At 41.4% G+C, this 25086-nt stretch overlaps 1 protein-coding gene across 2 annotated transcripts in view; it reads left to right on the top strand.

Annotated features, from left to right (window-relative positions):
* Window positions 1-3526: 3526 nt before the first annotated feature.
* LOC115151946 (guanine nucleotide-binding protein G(o) subunit alpha) overlaps window positions 3527-25086 on the top strand; it is a 167742-nt gene continuing 146182 nt past the window's right edge. For both annotated transcript variants that reach the window (XM_029696316.1, XM_029696317.1), the window contains exons 1-2: window positions 3527-4004; window positions 4198-4240. In XM_029696316.1, coding sequence (XP_029552176.1) covers window positions 3887-4004; window positions 4198-4240 — 161 coding nt within the window. In that variant the 5' untranslated portion in view covers window positions 3527-3886. The remainder of the gene's footprint in view (window positions 4005-4197; window positions 4241-25086) is intronic.

Genomic DNA, 25086 nt, shown 5'->3' with positions numbered 1-25086 from the left:
CGGCCAGAACCTGAGCCGCCTCCAAGATAGGTGGGTTGGGGAGGGGGGGGTGTAGCACAGTGCCGTCGTTGACGGCAGCCACCCTCCCTTCCCTCCCTTTAGTAAGGGGGAATTTTTCTTTTAGGTATTGTTTGGGGGTATTTTTTTGTTTGTTTTTAAGGTGCTTCTGGGGTAGCACCTTTAAGGGGGGGGTACTGTCACGTCCTGGCCAGTATATAAGGTTAATTGTTTGTAGTTTGGTCAGGGCGTGACAGAGGGTATTTGTTTTATGTGGTTCAGGGTGGTGTGTTTGGTTTAAGGGTGTTTGTTTTAGTAATTCCGGGTGTTGGTTTGTTTAGGTATTTCTATGTGGAGTCTAGTATGTCTGTTTCTATGTCTGGTGAATTGGTGTTGGGACTCTCAGTTGAAGGCAGGTGTTTTCTATCTGCCTTTGATTGAGAGTCTCATAAATGAGGGTCTGTTTGTGTTTGTGTTTTGTGGGTGATTGTTCTGTGTTCAGCCCTAGGCTTTGCCAGACTGTTAGTTGTTCGTTTGTTCTAGTGGTTTTGTTATTTTGTATTCAGTGGTTTTTGTAAGTGAATAAATCTAAATATGAGCATACACGTACCTGCTGCGTATTGGTCTACATTTTCAGACGACGATTTCGTTATATCGTCGGAAGACGAAGACGACAACCGTGACAGAGAATGACACGAATATTAATTTTCACAAAGTTTGCTGCTTCAGTGTCTTTACATATTTTTGTCAGATGTTACTATGGAATACTGAAGTATAATTACAAGCATTTCATAAGTGTCAAAGGCTTTTATTGACAATTACATGAAGTTGATGCAAAGAGTCAATATTTGCAGTGTTGACCCTTCTTTTTCAAGACCTCTGCAATCCGCCCTGGCATGCTGTCAATTAACTTCTGGGCCACATCCTGACTGATGACAGCCCATTCTTGCATAATCAATGCTTGGAGTTTGTCAGAATTTGTGGGTTTTTGTTTGTCCACCTGCCTCTTGAGAATTGACCACAAGTTCTCGATGGGATTAAGGTCTGGGGAGTTTCCTGGCCATGTACCCAAAATATCAATGTTTTGTTCCCTGAGCCACTTAGTTATCACTTTTGCTTAATGGCAAGGTGCTCCATCATGCTGGAAAAGGCATTGTTCGTCACCAAACTGTTCCTGGATGGTTGGGAGAAGTTGCTCTCGGAGGATGTGTTGGTACCATTCTTTATTCATGGCTGTGTTCTTAGGCAGAATTGTGAGTGAGCCCACTCCCTTGGCTGAGAAGCAACCCCACACATGAATGGTCTCAGGATGCTTTACTGTTGGCATGACACAGGACTGATGGTAGCGCTCACCTTGTTCACCGGACAAGCTTTTTTCCGGATGCCCCAAACAATCGGAAAGGGGATTCATCAGAGAAAATGACTTTACCCCAGTCCTCAGCAGTCCAATCCCTGTACCTTTTGCAGAATATCAGTCTGTCCCTGATGTTTTTCCTGGAGAGAAGTGGCTTCTTTGCTGCCCTTCTTGACACCAGGCCATCCTCCAAAAGTCGAAATGGCACTTCTGTAGGAAATGGCACTTCTGTAGCCAAATCTTTTATTCATCCATTCTTTAAGCATTAAATGACCCGGTATAATGGAACATGAGTTATACAGTTAAAGATGTTATTTTTGCTTTTTTGCCAACCTTTAAAGTAACTATCCAGTGTTTTCATAAAAAAAAAAAGTTTATTAAGTATATAAAAAGCAGCATTTCTGTGTTGGAATAATAATAAATAATAATACATTTCATTCATATTGCGGCTTTCATTACTGTGTTATCTCAAAGCTCTACATAAAATATGATGATAAAATACAAAATACAATAAAAACATTATACATTTACTATCAAGGCAGGAAATAGCAATAGTAGGCTAGGTGCTAAAAGGAGTTTCCAGATTAGGACTATAAGAAAGGCAGTCTGTAGAAATGTGTTTTAAGGCCGTTTTAAATGTTTCCCGATTGATGAAGCAGCTCTCAGATGGTCAGGGAGAACATTCCATAGGCGAGGGGCAATGGAGCAGAATGTTCGGTTCCCCATAGTATGTAAACGTGTCTTGGGGACTTAAAGCAAGACATGAGGTCACTGATGTAGGTGGGACTCAATCCATTCAAGGCTTTAATTACTAGGAGGAGAGTTCAGCAAGGATGTGGAGATGTGGGCTGACTTATTGGTCCTGGTCAGGACTCTGGCAGCACTATTCTGGAGAAGTTGTAGCCTCTGAAGTGACTTGGCTGGAAGGCCCCGAACAGAGCGTTACCATAATTGATCCGGGAGAAGATGAAGTCGTGGACGATTTTCTCTGCATCTGACTGGAAGAGTGATGGTTTGAGCCGGGCGAATGGTGTGGGTGTACCCCAACAATGGAATGGTGTGGGTATATACCGGTCATTGAAAATATTAATGCAAGTAGACCGCTCATTAGCCAGCTGAGGATGACATCATCCTCTATGAGGAAATAGCAAGCATTTTTTAAGGTTATTTTTTCTCCACTTCATGCTTTGGCCACAAATACCAGTATATATATTTTTTCCTTTATTTAACTAGGCAAGTCAGTTATAAACAAAATAACAAATTCTTATTTACAATGACTGCCTCCCCCGGCCAAACCCGGACAACGCTGAGCCAATTGTGCGCTGCCCTATGGGACTCCCAATCACGGCTGGATGTGATTCAGCGTGGATTCAAACCAGGGACTGTAGTGACACCTCTTGCACTGAGATGCAGTGCCTTAGACTGCTGTGCCACTCGGGAGTATAGGATGAGTCAACAACATTAATTGTGAAAGAGTTAACAGAATATGCACTTTTAAAAGTGAGATTTAAAACTGGAACATTTTCTCTCAGCCTCAAAGCAAAATGTGTTGAGTAGCAGGAAATTAGCTTTAAAACAGCAAACTATTCTCTCATCCCCATGGCAAAATGTGTAGAATTGCAGCAAATTAGCTTTAAAATGGCAAAATCTTCTCTGACTCATGACAAAATGTGTAAAATAGCATTATAAAACAGCACATTTTTCTACGTGCCCAATCACAACATGTGTTGAAATGCAGGAAGTTATCTATTTTTCCTGAAAATAATCAGTTAAAAATGTATATCAAAGAGGATAGGCCTAATGATGTTTTTATGATGATGATGATGGACTTATGATGGTGATTGACCAATAATTAGATAAACTGTGTGCTATATGCATAATAAGTTAATTGCAACCCAGTTATGATTTAATAAGATCACACCTAGCCCAACGTCTAACAGACAACCTGGCTTGCGGATTTTGCATAGGCTATCAGAGGAAATCTGACAACTGGAAATCTACCTTCTCTGTTACAGAAATCCCCATCCGAAAACGAAACCCCTGTAGTATAAATACAATTATTTTGACTTGAGACTGTCAAACAGGCAGTATAACGGTACTCTGCCACCGGATGGTTGCTCGAGCATGCTCGCTTTGGTCCTGACGTCAGCAAGAGTGTAGTGCGGATCCAAACGCACTCTCCCTCCTCGGTTCATTGTGAGTGGCAAGCTAAACGATGCGAGCGCTCGTAGCTGTTGCCGCCGCCCAGTAGAGTTTCCACGCCCGAGGACCAAGCACAACGACACTGACAAAGAGACCGTGTGAGCGCAAGATACGAAGACAAGTCCTTTTTTTCAAACAAGTGTCAAACGTTGTCGTGGCGAATTTTCTCATGCTTTAACCAGTCCTCGGCAGAGCGCGAGCGAGAGAGGGAGAACGAGAGCGAGTCAGCCTAGAGACGGATAAGGAAGAAATAGGGGGGAAATAATTGCTCGTATATTTCGGTCCTCGCCAACCGTTACTTTGGATATCAAGAAGATCAGAGGTTGTGTAGCCATGGGATGTACACTGAGCGCCGAGGAGAGAGCGGCTTTGGACAGGAGCAAGGCTATCGAGAAAAACCTCAAAGAAGATGGAGTCACAGCGGCGAAAGACGTAAAACTACTCCTGCTCGGTAAGATTATTCGGAAGGAGGGGTTGCCGGCCCCTGTCGATCGGCTTCCTGGTTGCTTGTCCGTAGTCTGAAGTGTCCAAATCACACACCTGTTTTCTGGTTACATAGCCAGACGCTTATCAGACTATGAATATAAATTAACATTTATATGTAACGTTACTTTATACCCCCTTGTCTCTTTTCATCCCTTCAGGGGCTGGGGAGTCAGGAAAAAGTACCATCGTGAAACAGATGAAGTAAGTGCCACGGTCTAATAATTATTTGCATTGAATGTGTGTGATGTATACTCATGAAAGGCTAAACACACACACACACACACACACACACACACACACACACACACACACACACACACACACGGGGCTAGCGTAGGCTTTTATTAGTAGCTTGAGAAAGGTTTATTTGGTCCGTGACATTTCCAAATATGTTTTACCTTTTCTGGTGAGAAGAGCTTATAGACTGAAACCGACAGCGTTGCGGGTTAAGGGAAAATATCGATGAGCTGTTCACAAAAATGGTGCTGAAATCAGAATCTGTTTTGCCAATACAGCTAATGCACGTTAGCTTTCCCTGACAGCTTGTGTCAGTCTGTAAATGAATAAACCGTACAATGACCAGTTCCGAGAATACACCTCTCTCAATTCGGCATGTTGTTTCTCCCAGATATGTCTCGTGTCTTTTCAATGTATGATCTCGTGGCGGGCAAGCAAACGGCTTCACAATTTAGAGAAATATTCATGTTATAGGCTATAAATGTAACCGGGGTATATTAAGACTGGAGAGCTTTTGTGGGAGATATCTGCTGGTTTTAACGTTTGACTGCTGTCAATGGCAAATGAGTTGATTTTGTGAAGTCAACCCAAGTGATACAGGCTACAGTGAGCTCCAAAAGTATTGGGACAGTGACACATTTTTAGTTGTTTTGACCCTGTACTCCAGGACTTTGGATTTGAAATGATACAATGCCTATGAGGTTAAAATGGAGACTGTTAGATTTAATTGTAGATTTTTTTTACCATATCGTGAACCGTTTATAAATGTCAGCACTTTTTGTACATAGTATTGGGTTAAATTCACTTATATGTGTATTGAAGTATTCCTAGCAGGCAGTGATTACATCAAGCTAGTTTCAGATTCTTTTCTGTCCAATAAAAATTAATGGTAAATAATGTATTGTGTAATTTTGGAGTCACTTTTATTGTAAATAAGAATATAAAATGTTTATAAACACCTCTACATTAATGTGGATGCTACCATGATTACAGATAGTCCTGAATGAAGCTTGAATAATGATGAGTAAGAAAGTTACAGACGCAATATCATACCCCCTCCCAAAAAAATGCTAACCTTGCCTGTTATTGTAATGGTGAGAGGTTAGCATGTCTTGGGGGTATGATATATAATGCTAACCTCCCCTGTTATTGTAATGGTGAGAGGTTAGCATGTCTTGGGGGTATGATATATAATGCTAACCTCCCCTGTTATTGTAATGGTGAGAGGTTAGCATGTCTTGGGGGTATGATATATAATGCTAACCTCCCCTGTTATTGTAATGGTGAGAGGTTAGCATGTCTTGGGGGTATGATATATAATGCTAACCTCCCCTGTTATTGTAATGGTGAGAGGTTAGCATGTCTTGGGAAACATATTCTATTCTTCTTTACAATAAAAGTGACTCCAAAATGACACAATACATTATTGACCATTAGTTTCTATTGGGCACAAAATAATCTGAAACACAACCAATACTTTTGGAGCTTACTGTAATTGATGAATGTTAAAGATTAAATTACATTTTTTTCAAACACATTTATGTAGGCTATCTGAGCGAATAATTGGGTGGGAACTTCACACTGCAATTTTAATTTGCCTGCCTTATAGCCAACACCCTTTCTTGCCTTTAATCAATCAATTAATCAATCAATCAATCATGCCATTTCAGATATTCAACTAATTAAAAATTCAGATGAATGTTATGATGACTGGTCCTCATTACAGTGTTATAGTTAGTTGTAATAACTCATAACTAGTGGTAATTGCAGTCGGTAATTACAAATTAAAATGCTTCTTACAAATAGGCAAGTTTCCATTACATTCACCAATTTAGTGTTTTGTTTCCTATCAGCAACATCCGATTCAGTAACAACTGTCGCAAGGTTGTAATCTCTTGTGGACAGATGCGCTGGCTGTCCAAGATTAGAAAGGTTGGATAGGCTCTAATTACCAACCCATGAATGCGCACTCTACAAAATCTCCACTCAGTGTTGTTGCTAGCCGTTGCCCCGCAAAAGTGTGCCATTTTGATTAATTTGGTTGAGTTTCAAAAACAGATCAGATATAGGTCAACCTCACTGATTGGGGTCTACCATATGGGTGTCATCCAAGATTATATATATAAAAGAATACTTAGAAATAATGTGTATGTTGCCCATTATGTCAACCTGAACCTCCTTGCCATTGAAGTGGGAGGATAAACCCACTAGTACACCACGGAGTACATGTACTATCTACATAAGTACAATTGAATTACTAGGTGATAGGGTTGGGCGGTATCCAGATTTTCATATCGTCATACCATCCTTCTCTAATCCCGAGATTTAAGGTATTACCGGCTTGGTACACAAGGGGGTGCCAAAAGAACAGCAAAAAATCCCATTGGGCATCTATTATCAAAATGCTAACAAAATTAGCACAAGTAATAGCGAATTTCCATAGAGGCTGCTAGCTGAATATGCTAACGAGCGCAAACGAAAATAAACAAATTGCAAAGACAGGCAATCCAGCTCATGAAGTTATACAAGTATAGGTGGGTGATACCATGTATAGGTAGGTAATACCAAATGTAATTTTTGGTGAGTTCGCACATTTACAAGCGTATTTGAACAAGAGACATTGTGCAAATGAACAAAGTTTTGATGCATGCTTGTCTGAAGGAAGAACAGTACTGGCTCTCCAGCAGCATGTCTACAGCTGTTTCTGTGTGGAGTCGCTAGGGCAATGGGCATGCCTGCTAAGCTCGGAGAAGAGGGGGGAGGAGTAGATGGGCCGAGAATGGAGTTAAGAAAAAACGCAAGGAATCAAGATAGCACTTCTCAAACACAGCAGAAAGCTAACACAATATGATGCCGCGTTACCTTATTAATTCAGCAACTTAAAAAAAAAGATCAAATGCATAAGAAAATATCTTGCCGCGTTTTGTAAATGTTGATCTAAAATGCTTATTGGAATTTATGCTCTGCATCAGACAAATGTTGTGCTTCAGTTGCACTTTTAAATTCTAATGAGAATTCACAAACTGCATTCTCTCAGCAGACAGCGCTCTGACTGATATGTAGCTACTTTTCTCTGGTACTTTTCTCGGTGTAGCCAGCCTAATTTTTCTCCAGGAAAATGCTAGATTATCTTTAAGCAATACATTGGTAATTGTAGCTGGCTACATTCTTTATATGATAGGCCTAAACATTCAAAATATGATAGCCATGCTTCATTTTTGCAAAAAATACCTTGCTTTCCACTGTATGCTCATGCATTTATGTGGCTGCCATCCAAATACAGTGGGGGGGGGAAGTATTTGATCCCCTGCTGATTTTGTACGTTTGCCCACTTACAAAGAAATTATCAGTCTATAATTTTAATGGTAGGTTTATTTGAACAGTGAGAGACAGAATAACAACAACAAAATCCAGAAAAACGCATGTCAAAAATGTTATAAAATGATTTGCATTTTAATGAGGGAAATAAGTATTTGACCCCTCTGCAAAACATGACAGTACTTGGTGGCAAAACCCTTGTTGGCAATCACAGAGGTCAGACGTTTCTTGTAGTTGGCCACCAGGTTTGCACATATCTCAGGAGGGATTTTGTCCCACACCTCTTTGCAGATCTTCTCCAAGTCATTAAGGTTTCGAGACTGACGTTTGGCAACTCGAACCTTCAGCTCCCTCCACAGATTTTCTATGGGATTATGGTCTGGAGACTGGCTAGGCCACTCCAGGACCTTAATGTGCTTCTTCTTGAGCCACTCCTTTGTTGCCTTGGCCGTGTGTTTTGGGTCATTGTCATGCTTGAATACCCATCCACGACCCATTTTCAATGAGCCTGGCTGAGGGAAGGATGTTCTCACCCAAGATTTGACGGTACATGGCCCCGTCCATCGTCCCTTTGATGCAGTGAAGTTGTCCTGTCCCCTTAGCAGAAAAACACCCCCAAAGCATAATGTTTCCACCTCCATGTTTGACGGTGGAGATGGTGTTCTTGGGGTCATAGGCAGCATTCCTACTCCTCCAAACACGGCGAGTTGAGTTGATGCCAAAGAGCTCCATTTTGGTCTCATCTGACCACAACACTTTCACCAGTTGTCCTCTGAATCATTCAGATGTTCATTGGCAAACTTCAGACGGGCATGTATATGTATTCTTGAGCAGGGGGACCTTGTGGGTGCTGCAGGATTTCAGTCATTCACGGCGTAGTGTGTTACCAATTGTTTTCTTGGTGACTATGGTCCCAGCTGCCTTGAGATCATTGACAAGATCCTCCCGTGTGGTTCTGGGCTGATTCCTCACCATTCTCATGATCATTGCAACCCCATGAGGTGAGATCTTCCATGGAGCCCCAGGCCGAGGGATATTGACAGTTCTTTTGTGTTTCTTCCATTTGCGAATAATCACACCAAATGTTGTCACCTTCTCACCAAGCTGCTTTGCGATGGTCTTGTAGCCCATTCCAGCCTTGTGTAGGTCTACAATCTTGTCCCTGACATCCTTGGAGAGCTCTTTGGTCTTGGCCATGGTGGAGAGTTTGGAATCTGATTGATTCATTGCTTCTGTGGACAGATGTCTTTTTTACAGTTAACAAGCTGCAGTTAGGAGCTCGTTACCTGTATAAAAGACACCTGGGAGCCAGAAATCTTTCTGATTGAGAGGGGGTCAAATACTTATTTCCCTCATTAAAATGCAAATCAATTTATAACATTTTAGACATGCGTTTTTCTGGATTTTTTTGTTGTTATTCTGTCTCTCACTGTTCATATAAACCTACCATTAAAATTATAGACTGATCCTTTCTTTATCAGTGGGCAAACGTACAAAATCAGCAGGGGATCAAATACTTTTTTCCCCCACTGTAGTGTTGCACTTCTGTTGGCATATGATGAAAAGGAAGCTATTTTCTGCCTAATGTGTTGGACTAATGTATTTTCTGGGAAGAAAAACTATAGTTGCATGTCCCTGATCACTCTGTCCAACAACAAAAAACCAACCCTGTCAATACACAACTGGACTCACCTGCTCCTGCTTTCTCCCATTGTGCTATTTACAAACAAACAGGTGACTGGCTCAACTTTCCTGGGGAACTACAGTAAGATTCATCATGTAAAATTATTTGACAGGTGAAATGAAAAACGTAATCTGCTTCATCTCCTAACCATTGCATATGCAGGTACAGGTACTGCAGGTACAGTGCCTTCGGAAAGTATTCAGACCCCTTGAAAATTTCTACATTTTGTTACGTTACATTACAGCCTTATTCTAAAATGTATTAAATAAATAAAAATCCTCAGCAATCTACACACAATACCCCATAATGACAAAGCAAAAACAGGTTTTAGATTTTCTTTCAAATGTATAAAACAAAACAATCAGAAATACCTTATTTACTTACACTACCATTCAAAAGTTTGGGGTCACTTAGAAATGTCCTTGTTTTTTAAAGAAAAGCTATTTTTGTCAATTAAAATAACATAAAATTAATCAGAAATACAGTGTAGACATTGTTAATATTGTAAATGACTATTGTAGCTGGAAACGGCAGATTTTCTTATGGAATATCTACATAGACGTACAGAGGCCCATTATCAGCAACCATCACTCCTGTGTTCCAATGGCATGTTGTGTTAACTAATACAAGTTTATCATTTTAAAAGGCTAATTGATCATTAGAAAACCCTTTTGCAATTATGTTAGCACAGCTGAAAACTGTTGTTCTGATAAAGAAGCAATAAAACTGGCCTTCTTTAGAATAGTTGAGGATCTGGAGCATCAGCATTTGTGGGTTCGATTACAGGCCCAAAATAGCCAGAAACAAAGAACTTTCTTCTGAAACTCGTCATTCTATTCTTGTTCTGAGAAGTGAAGGCTATTCCATGCGAGAAATTGCCAAGAAACTGGAGATCTCATACAGCGCTGTGTACTACTCCCTTCACAGAACAGCGCAAACTGTCTCTAACAAGAATAGAAAGAGGAGTGGAAGGCCCCGGTGCACAACTTAGCAAGAGGACAAGTACATTAGAGTGTCTAGTTTGAGAAACAGACGCCTCACAAGTCCTCAACTGGCAGCTTCATTAAATAGTACCTGCAAAACACCAGTTTCAACGTCAACAGTGAAGAGGCGACTCTGGGATGCTGGCCTTCTAGGCAGAGTTATCTCAGACTGGCCAACATGTATAGTGGGTGTGTGTGTGTGTGTGTGTGTGTGTGTGTGTGTGTGTGTGTGTGTGTGTGTGTGTGTGTGTGTGTGTGTGTGTGTGTGTGTGTGTGTGTGTGTGTGTGTGTGGATGTGTCTGTGCCAATGTTTGTGTTGCTTCACAGTCCCCGCTGTTCCATAAGGTGTTTTTTTATCTGTTTTTTAAATCAAATTTTATTGAAATTGCCATTGAAAAACTTTGCTGGCTATTCTGGCAATTGGCATATCCAACTAAGGCACTGACTGCATCTCAGTGCAAGAGGCGTCACTGCAGTCCCTGATTCGAGTTGGGAGTCCCATAGGGCGGTGCACAATTGGCCCAGTGGTGTCTGGGTTTGGCTGGGGTAGGCCGTCATTGTAAATAAGAATTAGTTCTTAACTGACTTGCCTAGTTAAGTAAAGGTAAAAAAAAGAGCTCTACTTGCTGAGTCAGCCAGGGCAGAAGTGACGTATATAAAGGTCATATGTTCATCAAAATAAAGACCCAAATATTTATAATTGCTAGTAAACTCAATAATTTCTTCACCAAAACAAAACTGAAAAACACTTTTCTTAGTACCTGGTTTTCGAAAATGCATTATCTGTGTTATTTTCTGATTGATCAAGAGTCTGATTGATCAAGATACATGCTCTGGATTTACAAAACACAATTTGTTCTTCCACCAGAATGTTTTGATCCTCCAAAAAGGTAATTAATTTACTGTTGAGGATGGATGAATATACTGTAATTTATAGACTTAGTATGCCTCTATAATACATGTTTTCAAGATTTGGGAATGGGATTCACTATAAACTTATACCAAGTGGATGGCATTATACTTTACTCAAAACAACTAGTAATTAATGTGTATCTACATGGTAGATACACTAGAAGCACCATACAAGTGAGAAAATAACACACTAGTACACCACAGAGTACATGTGATTTCTGCATAAGTACAATGTAATTACAATATGTTATACAGGATTTAGCTAGTTAAATTGAAGTGTATCTTGAGGAACACTTACTTGTAGTTATTGTGTACCTACATAGTATGTTACCCATCCTGACAATCCAATCATCAGGTTCTGAAAGCGCCACCCAAGTGGTAAGATAAACACACTAATACACCACAGACTACATATCTGCATAAGTACAATGCTATCGCTAGTTGTTACACAGGATTTAGCTATTTAAAGTAAGTTTATAGTTAGTTACCTTCATAATTACCATATAATTACTTACTACTCATTACAAAGTGAAAATACCTACAAACAAAAGATGAGCTTCTACTTTAGTCAACTTTATTGCAACATGTAAAATATTAGCGCTGACCCCATTTAGTCGACTGGTCGATTGTTTGGTTGATAGGCTGTTGGTCGACCGAGATTGTTTTAGTCGAGCAGTGGCAAATATAGGCTATATAAAAAAAATGATGGCACGCGAGACATCTGTCTGATTCACGCCTGTCTGAGTGGACTAATCTATTGCAGAGGCCGTGGGGGTGGCATACCAGTATCACCAGTAGTACATTTACCATTAACTCCCATCATTTCTAATCTACGTTTGTTTGGTTACAGTAATTTCTGTTAATGTATTCAATATATTATTATTACAGTCTTACCGTTGTCGTTGTAGGAGTGAACAGGTTGTTTGTAGAGCGCACAACCTAGGCTACACTTGTGAGAAGTTTTGGGGGGTTTATTTAATTCCATTTACAAGTTGTCAATTTGGGCTTCTGTCAATCTTGAGTAAGGACAAGCACTTGATTACACATACAACTTGGCCTAGGCTTTTTTCTTCGCCTCAAACTGTAGGTAAACAAAGTCTGCTTTTACATCCATTGAGAATGACAATAGTTCCTCAACGTAGCCAATTTGAAAAATCTTTACAGCTCTCTCCCTTTCGATAACCACTCATTATGAAAGGGGGAAAAATTTTATACTCTGGTCGGGTGGAAACGTCATAAAATTGGCCTTCCTGATTACTTCTTATCCCTTGCGCAAATAGCCTACAGCTGTGTCTGCCTGTCTGGAGCTGACTGGGGCAGGAAACTCTGAGGGCCAAGAATATTTTATACAATGTTGAAAGTTTGCTAGCATGAGCTTTGGGGCTGACCAAGTTAATAGTTGATACAATGTTTCAAGTTCCTTGCAGACAGGCCATGCGTAGCCAATGTGATTTATAAGATATTTAATTTTATCAGGATATTTACAGGCTGCAATATTTTTATTTGTTGGCTTTATGTAGGCTATTTTTACATACTGGCAATGGAAAATGTTACATTTACATTTTTAGTCATTTAGCAGACACTCTTATCCAGAGCGACTTACAGTAGTGAATGCATACATTTCATACATTTAATACATTTTTTTTCTGTGCTGGCCCCCCGTGGGAATCGAACTCACAACCCTGGTGTTACAAACACCATGCTCTACCAACTGAGGTACAGGGAAGGCTATAGAAGTTATTTTTGTATTTGTATCATTTTCATTTAGATAGAGTTTTGTTTAACCACATTACATTGATTTTGAGATATGAAGACCTTATTATAAATGAAATTTACATTTTACATTTACATTTACGTCATTTAGCAGACGCTCTTATCCAGAGCGACTTACAAATTGGTGCATTCACCTTATGATATCCAGTGGAACAATCACTTTACAATAGTACATCTATATCTTTTTTTGGGGGGGGTAGAAGGATTACTTTATCCTATCCCAGGTATTCCTTAACCTCTCTAGGGCAGGCGGGACGAAATCGTCCCACCTACGTAACAGCCAGTTGAATCCTGTGGCGCGATTTTCAAATACCTTAGAAATGCTATTACTTCAATTTCTCAAACATATGACTATTTTACAGCTATTTAAAGACAAGACTCTCGTTAATCTAACCACACTGTCCGATTTCAAAAAGGCTTTACAATGAAAGCAAAACATTAGATTATGTCAGCAGAGTACCCAGCCAGAAATAATCAGACACCCATTTTTCAAGCTAGCATATAATGTCACAAAAACCCAGAAGACAGCTAAATGCAGCACTAACCTTTGATGATCTTCATCAGATGACACACCTAGGACATTATGTTATACAATACATGCATGTTTTGTTCAATCAAGTTCATATTTATTTATTTATTTTACATTAGCATGTGACGTTCAGAACTAGCATACCCCCCGCAAACTTCCGATGAATTTACTAAATTACTCACGATAAACGTTCACAAAAAGCATAACAATTATTTTAAGAATTATAGATACAGAACTCCTCTATGCACTCGATATGTCCGATTTTAAAATAGCTTTTCGGTGAAAGCACATTTTGCAATATTCTAAGTAGATAGCCCGGCATCACAGGGCTAGCTATTTAGACACCCAGCAAGTTTAGCACTCACCAAAGTCAGATTTAATATTAGAAAAGTTTGAATGCACTCCCAGGACTTCTACTTCAATAACAAATGTAGGTTTGGTCCAAAATAATCCAAAATAATCCATAGTTATGTTCCAACAGCGACGTTTTGTTCGTGCGTTCAAGACACTATCCCAATGGTAAATAACGTTCACGCGCACGGCGCATTTTGTGACAAAAGATTTCTAAATATTTCATTACCGTACTTCGAAGCATGTCAACCGCTGTTTAAAATCAATTTTTATGCCATTTTTCTCGTAAAAAAGCGATAATATTCCGACCGGGAATCTGCAATTAGGTAAACAGCCGAAAGAAAATACAGCACGGGGTCGAATCGAGCACGCGCCTAATTCCTTTGTCCTCTTATCGGCCACTTGGCAAAGGTGATTATGTGTTTCAGCCTGGGGCTGCCTCGTCATCATTCAACTTTTTCCCGGGCTCTGAGAGCCTATGGAAGCCGTAGGAAGTGTCACGTTACAGCTAAGATCCCCACTCTTCAATAAACAGAGACAAGAAGAACGACTCCTTGTCAGACAGGCCACTTCCTGCATGAAACCTTCTCAGGTTTTTGCCTGCCATATGAGTTCTGTTATACTCACAGACACCATTCAAACAGTTTTAGAAACTTTAGGGTGTTTTCTATCCAAAGCCAATAATTATATGCATATTCTAGTTACTGGGCAGGAGTAGTAACCAGATTAAATCGGGTACGTTTTTTATCCGGCCGTATAAATACTGCCCCCTACCCCCAACAGGTTTTAAAGAGGTGGGGTTTCAGGTGTCTCCGGAAGGTGGTGATTGACTCCGCTGTCCTGGCGTCGTGAGGGAGCTTGTTCCACCATTGGGGTGCCAGAGCAGCAAACAGTTTTGACTGGGCTGAGCGGGAACTGTGCTTCCGCAGAGGTAGGGAGGCGAGCAGGCCAGAGGTGGATTCTTTTGTTGTTTGGGTGTAGGGACTGATCAGAGCCTGAAGGTACGGAGGTGCCGTTCCCCTCACAGCTCCGTAGGCAAGCACCATGGTCTTGTAGCAGATGCGAGCATCAACTGGAAGCCAGTGGAGTGTGCGCAGGAGCGGGGTGACGTGCGAGAACTTGGGAAGGTTGAACACCAGACGGGCTGCGGTATTCTGGATGAGTTGTAAGGGTTTAATGGCACAGGCAGGGAGCCCAGCCAACAGCGAGTTGCAGTAATCCAGACAGGAGATGACAAGTGCCTGGATTAGGACCTGCGCCGCTTCCTGTGTAAGGCAGGGTCGTACTCTGCGAATGTTGTAGAGCATGAACCTACAGGATAGGGCCACCGCCTTGATGTTAGCTGAGAACGACAGGGTGTTGTCCAGGGTCACGCCAAGGCTCTTAGCACTCTGTGAGGAGGACACAATGGAGTTGTCAACCGTGATGGCGAGATCATGGAACGGGCAGTCCTTCCCCGGGAGGAAGAGCAGCTCCGTCTTGCCGAGGTTCAGCTTGAGGTGGTGATTTGTCATCCACACTGATATGTCTGCCAGACATGCAGAGATGCGATTCGCCACCTGGTTATCAGAAGGGGGAAAGGAGAAGATTAATTGTGTGTCGTCTGCGTAGCAATGATAGGAGAGACCATGTGAGGATATGACAGAGCCAAGTGACTTGGTGTATAGCGAGAATAGGAGAGGGCCTAGAACTGTTTCATGAAAATGTGCATATGAAAAAATCATAACTGGCACACAGATCAGTAGAAATGTTAAGATAACTTGGCATTCCAAATGGAAAAGGTTGCCGACCGCTGGTGTGGCCTATTACCGGCAACTTCAGGAGCTTAAAGGCAGAATCTGCGAAGGCCAGCAGCAGCGGGCAGCAGGAGGAGGAGGGTTGGGAACAGGTTTTTTTCTTCTGGTTTTTGATCTCTAGCTCCCTCTTTAGTAATTTGCATGTCTTAAAGCATTTAACAATCTCAGTAGCCTACATATAGTTGATTTTATTCAAACCTATGGTGTGTCTATATATGGAAAAATACACATTTGAAAGTTTTGACCAATCGATTGGCCAAAGAACAGACGACTCTCGGTCGACCAAGATTTTTTTTAGTTGGGACAGCCCTTCTTTTTATCTCCTTTTTAACATTACAAGTAACAATGGAAATCAACAACGTCTCTGTCTTTATCTGTTTCTTTCTTCTAAGCGTTTTCCCATCCTGGAGTCTGAGAACTTGGGCTCAGTGCAAGTGTAACCGATGTGAAATGGCTAGTTAGTTATCGGTGGTGTGCGCTAATAGCGTTTCAATCGGTGACGTCACTCGCTCTGAGACCTGAAGTGGTTGTTCCCCTTGTGTTGCAAGAGCTGTGGCTTTTGTGGCGTGATGGGTAACGATGCTTCGTGGGTGTCAGATGTTGATGTGTGCAAGGGTCCCTGGTTCGAGCCCGGGTTGGGGCAAAGAGAGGGACGGAACCTACACAGTTACACAAGAGGCATCACTACAGTCCCTGGTTTGAATCCAGGCTGAATCGCCTTGGGAGTTCAATAGGGCGACACATAATTGGCCCAGTGTCGTCCGGGGTAGGCCATCATTGTAAATAAGAATTTGTTCTTAACTGACTTGCCAAGTTAAATAAAATGTTTCCAAAAATAACTTATGGGAATCTGTGGTAGAGAAGAAGAATGTATGACAATTTAGCATAGACACTCTACATTAACCTACTAATACTAGTTATCATTATAATGATTTCTATTGTTTAGGCCTATAGCTAGGCCTAGCTACTTAGGTAGATGTTGCGTTATACAGCTAGCAATAATAGTACTTGCTAACATTAAGTTAGCGAGTGTTTACATTGAAAATTAACTAACCTTACTCATAGGTTTGTTGACACAAGTAGCTAGCTAGCTAACCTTATAACAGTGGTTATCAACCGGTCAATCGCAATCAACTGGTCGATCTCTGAGACATTCGTAGTCGATCACCAAACGTTTCTGTAAAAAACAACAACAATAAAGCCTAGCGTTCTTATTTTTGTGTTTTTTTGTTTAGCGCTGTTGGCGATAGGTGCACTTGATTTAGCAGCCCTAGCGCCTGGAGTGTTCCCATTTTGAACCATTTCATGTCTGAAGGTATAGAGCAAATCAAGTACAGCTGTACACCTATCTGGCCAATCAGATAGCTCAGATCACCGTGTGTCACCAGTTTCCTTGAGCAATAGGCCAAATGCTTCATTCCAGCACTGCAGCTGCAATGAATGAGTATAGCATAGTGTTTCGATAAGCTTGCATTGTTAACATTAGTGGCGTGAGTCTTTTTTAATATCAAGGAATATTTCACTTTCTCTGGCCATAGAGTGACAACATGAATTTATCCATGAGGCAGGAGACTGTGTTCGCCTTTTCTCAGCGGATGGAGAGCGGAGGGACGATGAGTCGGGTGAGAGGCAGTCTCCTTGCTCCTCCCTCCTATCCCTCCCTCCCCTCAGACTGACCATCATATGCAGGCCATCAGTCCAGTAAATAAAATAAAAACAAATTATTATGATCACTTAGCTGTGCCTCAAGTAATACAACACATGATCTATTACCAATGTGATTACATACCTACAATTTTGAAATATCATGTGAGAAGAACAACATTGGCAGGGCAATAGGTTCATGTTGCATAGGCTTATTTTTTTTTAAGTCATGTTTAAAAAAATTATCTGAGCGGTAGATCTCGGCTTGCTTTTGGAAGGGATCTTGACTCAGAAAAGGTTGGTGACCACTGCCTTATAACATGCTGGGTATGTCTCACGTAATATCCTTGGGGTATGGTTACCACGGGAACAAGGTTCAGGGAAGACAAGACCAATGCTTGTGCTAGTGCGTAGCAACCATGGCATTGCTATTTGCCAGCTTTATGTAGCTAGCTAGTCAATGTTAGAAACTGGGCCGGTTCCAGGCATAAGCGGCTGTTTAGGGCCCCTGGCCTCTAGTGGGCTCTCCAAACAGTAAAAAAAACAATAATAATAATTATTATTATTTAAAAAAAATTGGAACTCAACTTACTATTGAGAGTAAGAATAGTAGAATACACCAGGTTCAATTTCGAAATTTGGTTGCGCATCAGCATTGTTTCTCTTTAGATATCTGGCTAGACTAACTACCAATCTAAAAATTGTTAGCTAACATGGCTAGTGACCGTCACTCAATTAGCCATGCCAGCTAACTATTTTTAGATTGGTAGTTAGTCTAGCCAGCTATCTAAACTTGCCTAATACTGACTGCGCAGGGCATGTGCCCAGGGACCCTGACCTCCAAGGGGCCCCTATTAATCATTCTCACTAATATGTTAGTCATATTAACATGGCATAAGTCATTACAAAATGTGTAACATTTAAGGATATTTGCTTTAAAACTGCAAATTTCTCTCCACCTCATGGCAAAATGGATAGAATGGTAGGAAATAAGCTGTAAAACTGTTTTTTTTCTTCTCCCTGCCCCATGGAAAAATGAGTAGAATTGTATGAAATTTGTTATAAAACTGCAAAATTTTCTCTACGCCCCATGGCAAAATGTCAAGAGGGGGGCCACTAAAATGGGGGGGGGGGCAACCAAATCTCTCTTAGGGCCCCCAAAGAGCTAGAAACGGCCCTGGTTAGAAAACTAGCTAGCGTGCTAGCTAATCCCCAAAAACTCTACTAGTTGCATGGAAAGTCTAACACAAGGCTAGCTGACAAACATTAGCTAGTTAACTACCTATGGGAAATCGTCCAGCGTCATTTCTGTATCCAGTGAAGCAAAATAAATTGCATGAAAAACATACCTTCTCTCTCCTGTGTTGGTGCTTTGTTTCTTTTGAGGCAATCTCTTGTCTGGATTTTGAATACTGACGTGTTAGGGGACAAAATTAAACTGTGGTTCTGGTATTATAGAGAAGCTTCTCAGGAACAGACCCTTTCAATTCATGAGGATAGGACTTACCATTGCTTCAATATCTAATTTGTAAGTGATCAGAAAACGTCAAAAAGGTCACGGACAGTTTAATGTTAAGCCCTAGTCAATAATGGCACCAAATCACCTGTCTAGATTCTTAAATTCAACACGTTTTGTCCAATATCTCAAGATAATGTGGTCTTATTGTTATTACATTTTCAGGGCTGATGTAGAACACAGAGATGATTCAAATTAAAGTAAAAATTCTTAAATGAAAATGCTATATTATGCAAATTGTGCACTTAATATGCAATTTAGGCAGTACGGGATAAATAATTACAATAATTTAAACCCAATAATTTAAGATATGGTGGTCATATTATTAACAAATCTTCATGCTTTGTGAAAAACTGAGAGTTTGTAACAATTTTAAATAATTTATGAAATTAGAATTGAAAAAAGATACTACTTTATGCACACACTCACACACATTACCCCCACCAACACACTCACACACAGCACCCCCCCCCCCCCCCCACACACACACACACACACACATCACAACACACATCACACAAAGCCTAACACAGAGACACACAGCCTAACATTTCTCACTAAGTCTGAACTGTAACACAGAGGGCTACTAGTCAAATAGCATAGATTACTTTTAAGGTAGGCCTACAGCTGAGTTGGGTCACAGAGTATCCATGGTATTCATCAGATACTCTAGTGGCCGCTGTGACAATAAAAATAAATGTTTTAAAAAATGGAGGCAGTCGGGAGGAGGCAAGATCAGGTAGGTCTGTCCTAACCAGTGAGAGGGTAGATATGCACTTGAACAACAGGTGCAGTAGTTACCCCAGCCACAAAGTTAGCTATGTCGTAAAAAGTATTTGGGGGTTTTAATTCAAAGTTAGGGTTTGGCATAAGGTAGCAGTGTAGTTAAGGTTAGGGTCATACAAAAACATACAAAAATAAATAAAAGGTTAGGGTTAGGTTTAAAATCACATTTTAAGAAGAGAAATTCTAGAAATAGGCACGGTTTATGACTTTGTGGCTGTGGTAAAGTTACGACCAGGCACAACTCTAATATAAAGTGTTTTTTCTCAAAGTTGCTGGGATGTCTCGTGTCCTACTTATATCAGTACACTCATAACAACCCAATCATTACCAAACAGCTATTCTTTCAAATAAGCCACACGTACCAAATAAGCCATTGCATTTTTTGTTAACCAAATTCGACACTCTCACTGACCTCCATACAAAAACTTCTCGCTGGAGATGAACCTCTTTGGTTAGGTTACATTGTAAGGTTATTTTTGGTGTTGATGAGTTGCTATAGTGATGGGAGAATAAACTGCAGAAAATAATTAGCCTAAGCACAGAATAGACTGAGTGAGCTACCTGCTAGCCAGCTGCACAGAAAGACAGATAGGACACATTTTCAATTCACTGGTATTTAGCAATGTTTTTATTGCGATTGTAGGGCTGTAGCCACTGAATATTGGTAGTTTTTACTTGAAAGAATAAAACCATCACTCACAAAATTCGCTGCTGGCATAATACAGCCAGTGCCGTGCAGCGCTGCCTCTCGCCCGACTTATCGCCTCAGTGAACGCGTCAAGCACTCCCACACAGCCAGCATGCAAGCAACCCCCACAACTCGTCTTATGTCTTTACACGCTTTCATTGTAAAAATCGATTCACTTTTAATGTGCCATGAACACATGATGATTGTCAAGCAAATCACTTAAAAAAATAGGTTACTTTCGCACATTCATCCAAAATAATTCAGCATCCGAACAGTGCACTGTGCACCCGCCAACTTTCCTTAAATGTGCAAGTGGATGCTGACCTTCTAGGCAGGGTTGCAAAGAAAAAGCCATATCTCAGACTGGCCAATAAAAAGAAAAGATTAAGATGGGCAAAAGAACACAGACACTGGACAGAGGAACTCTGCCTAGAAGGCCAGCATCCCGGAGTCGCCTCTTCACTGTTGACGTTGAGACTGGTGTTTTGCGGGTACTATTTAATGAAGCTGCCAGTTGAGGACTTATGAGGCATTTGTTTCTCAAACTAGACACTCTAATGTACTTGTCCTCTTGATTAGTTGTGCACCGGGGCCTCCCACTCCTCTCTCTATTCTGGTTAGAGCCAGTTTGTGCTGTTCTGTGAAGGGAGTAGTACACAGCATTGTACGAGATCTTCAGTTTCTTGGCAATTGTAGATATTCCATTAAAAATCAGCCGTTTCCAGCTACAGAGGTTCCTCCTTTAACAGTAGCGAGCTTACACCGCAGGACTTAGAGGTACCCAGCGTCACGGCTTCATTGCCCCAGACCACCACAAGGGGGAGTTAGAGCACTCATTATGCATTTTGGGTCCCAAGGATTTTATATGACCAATCATATCGAGTGGTTCCAATGACGAATTTGACACGGAGCCACCCCTGTCTGGTGACTTCCTTCAGCAAAGACGGCTGACAAAACATTACGGGGAGGCAAATGTAAGTAGTTATAACGTCATAACGAGTCAAGCAAAAAATGTGCAAATGAGAGGAATATGTTAGTTAATGTAGAGACAAACGATTGTGCATATTCTTTTGTCATAAAGTTAATTTACGTAAATCGCTATTTTGCAAGTTATTTTTCTGTCATATCCAAAACCAGGTGTATCAAACGCCATTCTGTGAATGATGCTGTGTCTGCATGTATTTATTACAATTATACACTTCAACAGTGTTTACCACTCCTGCTCCTGGGACATCAATGATTACACATTGTAACTATGCAATAGATTAGAAACAGTATTTTGTAATTCATATACAGAATAGAAAACAGTACATCCTGCCAGCACGCCCACAAGCGTGCTGAATGAGGCGTGGAAGAGAGCAGGAATGAGATGGGAGTAACAATCCAGGCTATTTGCTCTGAGACCGGCATAATAATGTAATGAAACAAGCAGGGAGCAGGTTTCAAACCCTCAACATTCTAGCCCGAAGTCCAGCACGCTATCGACTGTGCCCAAATGTATTCATTGAGGTTGGGGCCGATTGTGGCTAAAAACACTTTATCAATTGGAATCTTTAACATGTGGAAAGGGGAAAAAATATTATTACTAGTTTTTCACAAGCGTAGCAGGATGGGCTGTTAGCTGAACAATAGACTATTCAACCTTTACTAAAGACTTGTCTCATAGCCGCGCTAGGTGTGACCCCCCCAACTTGCAACAAATCATTTGTATCTATCTTTCCACATTACCTACACACGTATCTACCCACACACGGTTAATGTTCAGATTTGATTTTTATTAATCTATGGTTCGAATTCAGGCTGTATCACATCCGACCGTAATTGGGAGTGCCATAGGGCGGCGCACAATTGGCCAGCAGGTTTGGCCGGGGTAGGCCTTCATTGGCCGGGGCAGGCTGGTGCTGAAAATATAGCTGTCTTGTTATGCAAGTGTTGCACACCAACAGATGGAGAAAACCTACACCAGTTGAGAAATTCATTTCAACAATAATCTTCATTTTAATTTGACTTTACAAACAATAAGAGGGCTTAATTGGAGTCTATTTCTTCAGAGCCTAGACCTATATAAATTCAATTAACTTAACAGGGTGAGATAGGCTATGAGGCGTTATTAGGCCAACTTACAGTTGCAACTGGTCAAAAATGTAGCATTCTACATAAAACAATAATTTAAAGAAAAAAAGTCTGCACGTTAGATCTAAACAATGTAACTAATAATTAAAAGTGCACATTTGTAAATCCCAAACTCTAAAAGTAATTGGAAAGGTAAATTATGTGTGACACAATACAGAATGTAAACAAGAAGTAAACAAGATGCTGTGTTTTTATTCACAGTAGTCATGGACAACTGGAGGCATTTTGAAAACAGGTTTTCAAACACTTGTTTTTCACAACTGTAGCAGGTGTAGCCCATCATGCAAATGTTTCCTATTAGCAGGACAATAGACTTTTTATAACCCGGCTACTGTTGGGAAAAATCCCCCAACTTGTAAAGTTTTCGATGCTTAAGTTCTCTAAAGTGTTACATTTCTAACTCAAAACAGCAGTACAGTATTTATTCAGCATCATCTTTATGCTTTCATAAATAAAATAAAATAATGAGAAAAAAGACATTCAAATGCAGATGTTTATATAAACTACATTTTAGTCACACTTCCACCCAGCTCCACAACCACAGGTAAAACCTTGCTGAGATGATCAATGTATTTGTTGCATTGTTGTATCGTCAATATCTCTAGTCAAAACATCTTGATGGCCTTGACCAGTTCATCTTTGAGCAAATTGTTCAATGGCCACAGTGTCATGTCTGCTCCCACTCCCCGTGCGCCGAATACAACAGGTGTAGACCTCACAGTGAAATGCTTACTTACAGGTATGTGTGTGTGTGTGTGTGTGTGTGTGTGTGTGTGTGTGTGTGTGTGTGTGTGTGTGTGTGTGTGTGTGTGTGTGTGTGTGTGTGTGTGTGTGTGTGTGTGTGTGTGTGTGTGTGTGTGTGTGTGTGTAGGTAAGTAAAGAAATAGAACAACAGTAAAAATACATTTGAAAATAAGAGTAGCAAGGCTATATACAGTAGCGAGGCTATAAAAGTAGCGAGGCTACATACAGACACCGGTTAGTCAGGCTGATTGAGGTAGTATGTACATGTAGATATGGTCAAAGTGACTATGCATATATGATGAATAGAGAGTAGCAGTAGCGTAAGAGAGGGGTTGGCGGGTGGTGGGTGGGACACAATGCAGATAGCCCGGTTAGGCAATGTGCGGGAGCACTGGTTGGTCAGGCCAATTGAGATAGTATGTACAGTATGTTCCCCAGCTCTGTTTCCCGCTTCTGCATTGATTGTTTTTTTGTCTTTGTTTTCTTGTATGCTGACGCTGTTCCTGTCTCGTTCCATGTCCGTTCCTTATTAAATGTTTGACTCTCCGTACCTGCTTCGTCTCTCCAGCGTCAACTCATGTGACAGAATGCAGAAGCCATCACAAGAATCATCGGGGAGGACTGGCGTTCCAGTTGGTATTTTGGCATCGGCTCTGGGTCTGCCTAGCCAGCTCGTCGGGCTTCAAATCAAAGTTTATTTGTCACATGCGCTGAATACAACAGGTGTAGACCTTACAGTGAAATGCTTACTTACAGGCTCTAACCAATAGTACAAAAAAGGTATTAGGTGACCAATAGGTAAGTAAAGAAATAAAACAACAGTAAAAAGACAGGCTATATACAGTAGCGAGGCTACATCCCACGTCCTAGCTGGCTTGAGAGGTTTCCTTGCTCCGGTTGGCTCGGATGGCGCCCATCCCACGTCGGGCCTCAGCCGGATCGTCAGTTCTTGTTCGCCCAGCCAGTCCAGGAGTTTTTTGTTTGTTTGTTGTTTTTGTTTTGTTGGTGACGTCGGGGTGGATTCCGCCGCCGATAGAACAGGGGGTGCCTAAGCCAGCCCATCGGGCTTTCACGCTCTGGCTGGCTCGAGAGGTTTCCTTGCCTCGGTTGACTTGGCGGCCTCCCATCCCACGTCACACCACCGGATCTTCGGGCTCCCTCTCTGCAGCGGCATGGACAGGTGTCTTGCCTCAGCCGGATCGTTGGGCTTTCTTGCCTCAGCCGGCTCGCCAGGCTCTCACGCTCCTGCTGGTTCGTTGGGCTACCACGGCCCAACCGGCTTGCCCAGCGCCCATGTCTCGGCCCGGTTCGCCCAGGTGGGACGCCGGGTGGCACCCCCTAGAGGCGGGGATACTGTCACGTCTACTCCCGCTCTTCCCCCCTGGCGCTTGAGGGCACCAGGCTGCCGTGCATCACACACTCCTATCATCTATTACGCACACCTGCCTTCCCTCGTCACGCGCATCAGCGATATTGGACTCACCTGGACTCACTCATCACCTGTTATTACCTCCCATATAATTGTCAGTTCCCCAGCTCTGTTCCCCGCTTCTGCATTGATTGTTTTTTGTCTTTGTTTTCTTGTATGCTGACGCTGTTCCTGTCTCGTTCCATGTCCGTTCTTTATTAAATGTTTTGTTTGACTCCCCGTACCTGCTTCGTCTCTCCAGCATCAACTCATGTGACACACGGTTGATTCGTCTGTGAAGATGGCATTATTGAATGTCTGGCCAGCTTTGATCCATGCCTGGGCCTGCAGGATGAGAAGTTCTGTGTTTGTCAGATGAATCATTGGGTTGAAACTACAGAACAGTACAAAACAAGCGAACACACATGATTAATGTTCTGATCATTTTTTTAAATGTAAAATGTGCAGTATACAGTAAAGACCAGAAGTTGATTTATTTAAGCATTATTTTTAGCATTATTAGGCTACATTAAAGTATCGTAGCC

Source organism: Salmo trutta, chromosome 17 (genome assembly GCF_901001165.1).
Source record: "Salmo trutta chromosome 17, fSalTru1.1, whole genome shotgun sequence".
Lineage (NCBI taxonomy): Eukaryota > Metazoa > Chordata > Actinopteri > Salmoniformes > Salmonidae > Salmo > Salmo trutta.
The sequence above is the reverse complement of the archived record's forward strand: the minus strand, read 5'-3'. Positions and strand labels throughout refer to the sequence as shown.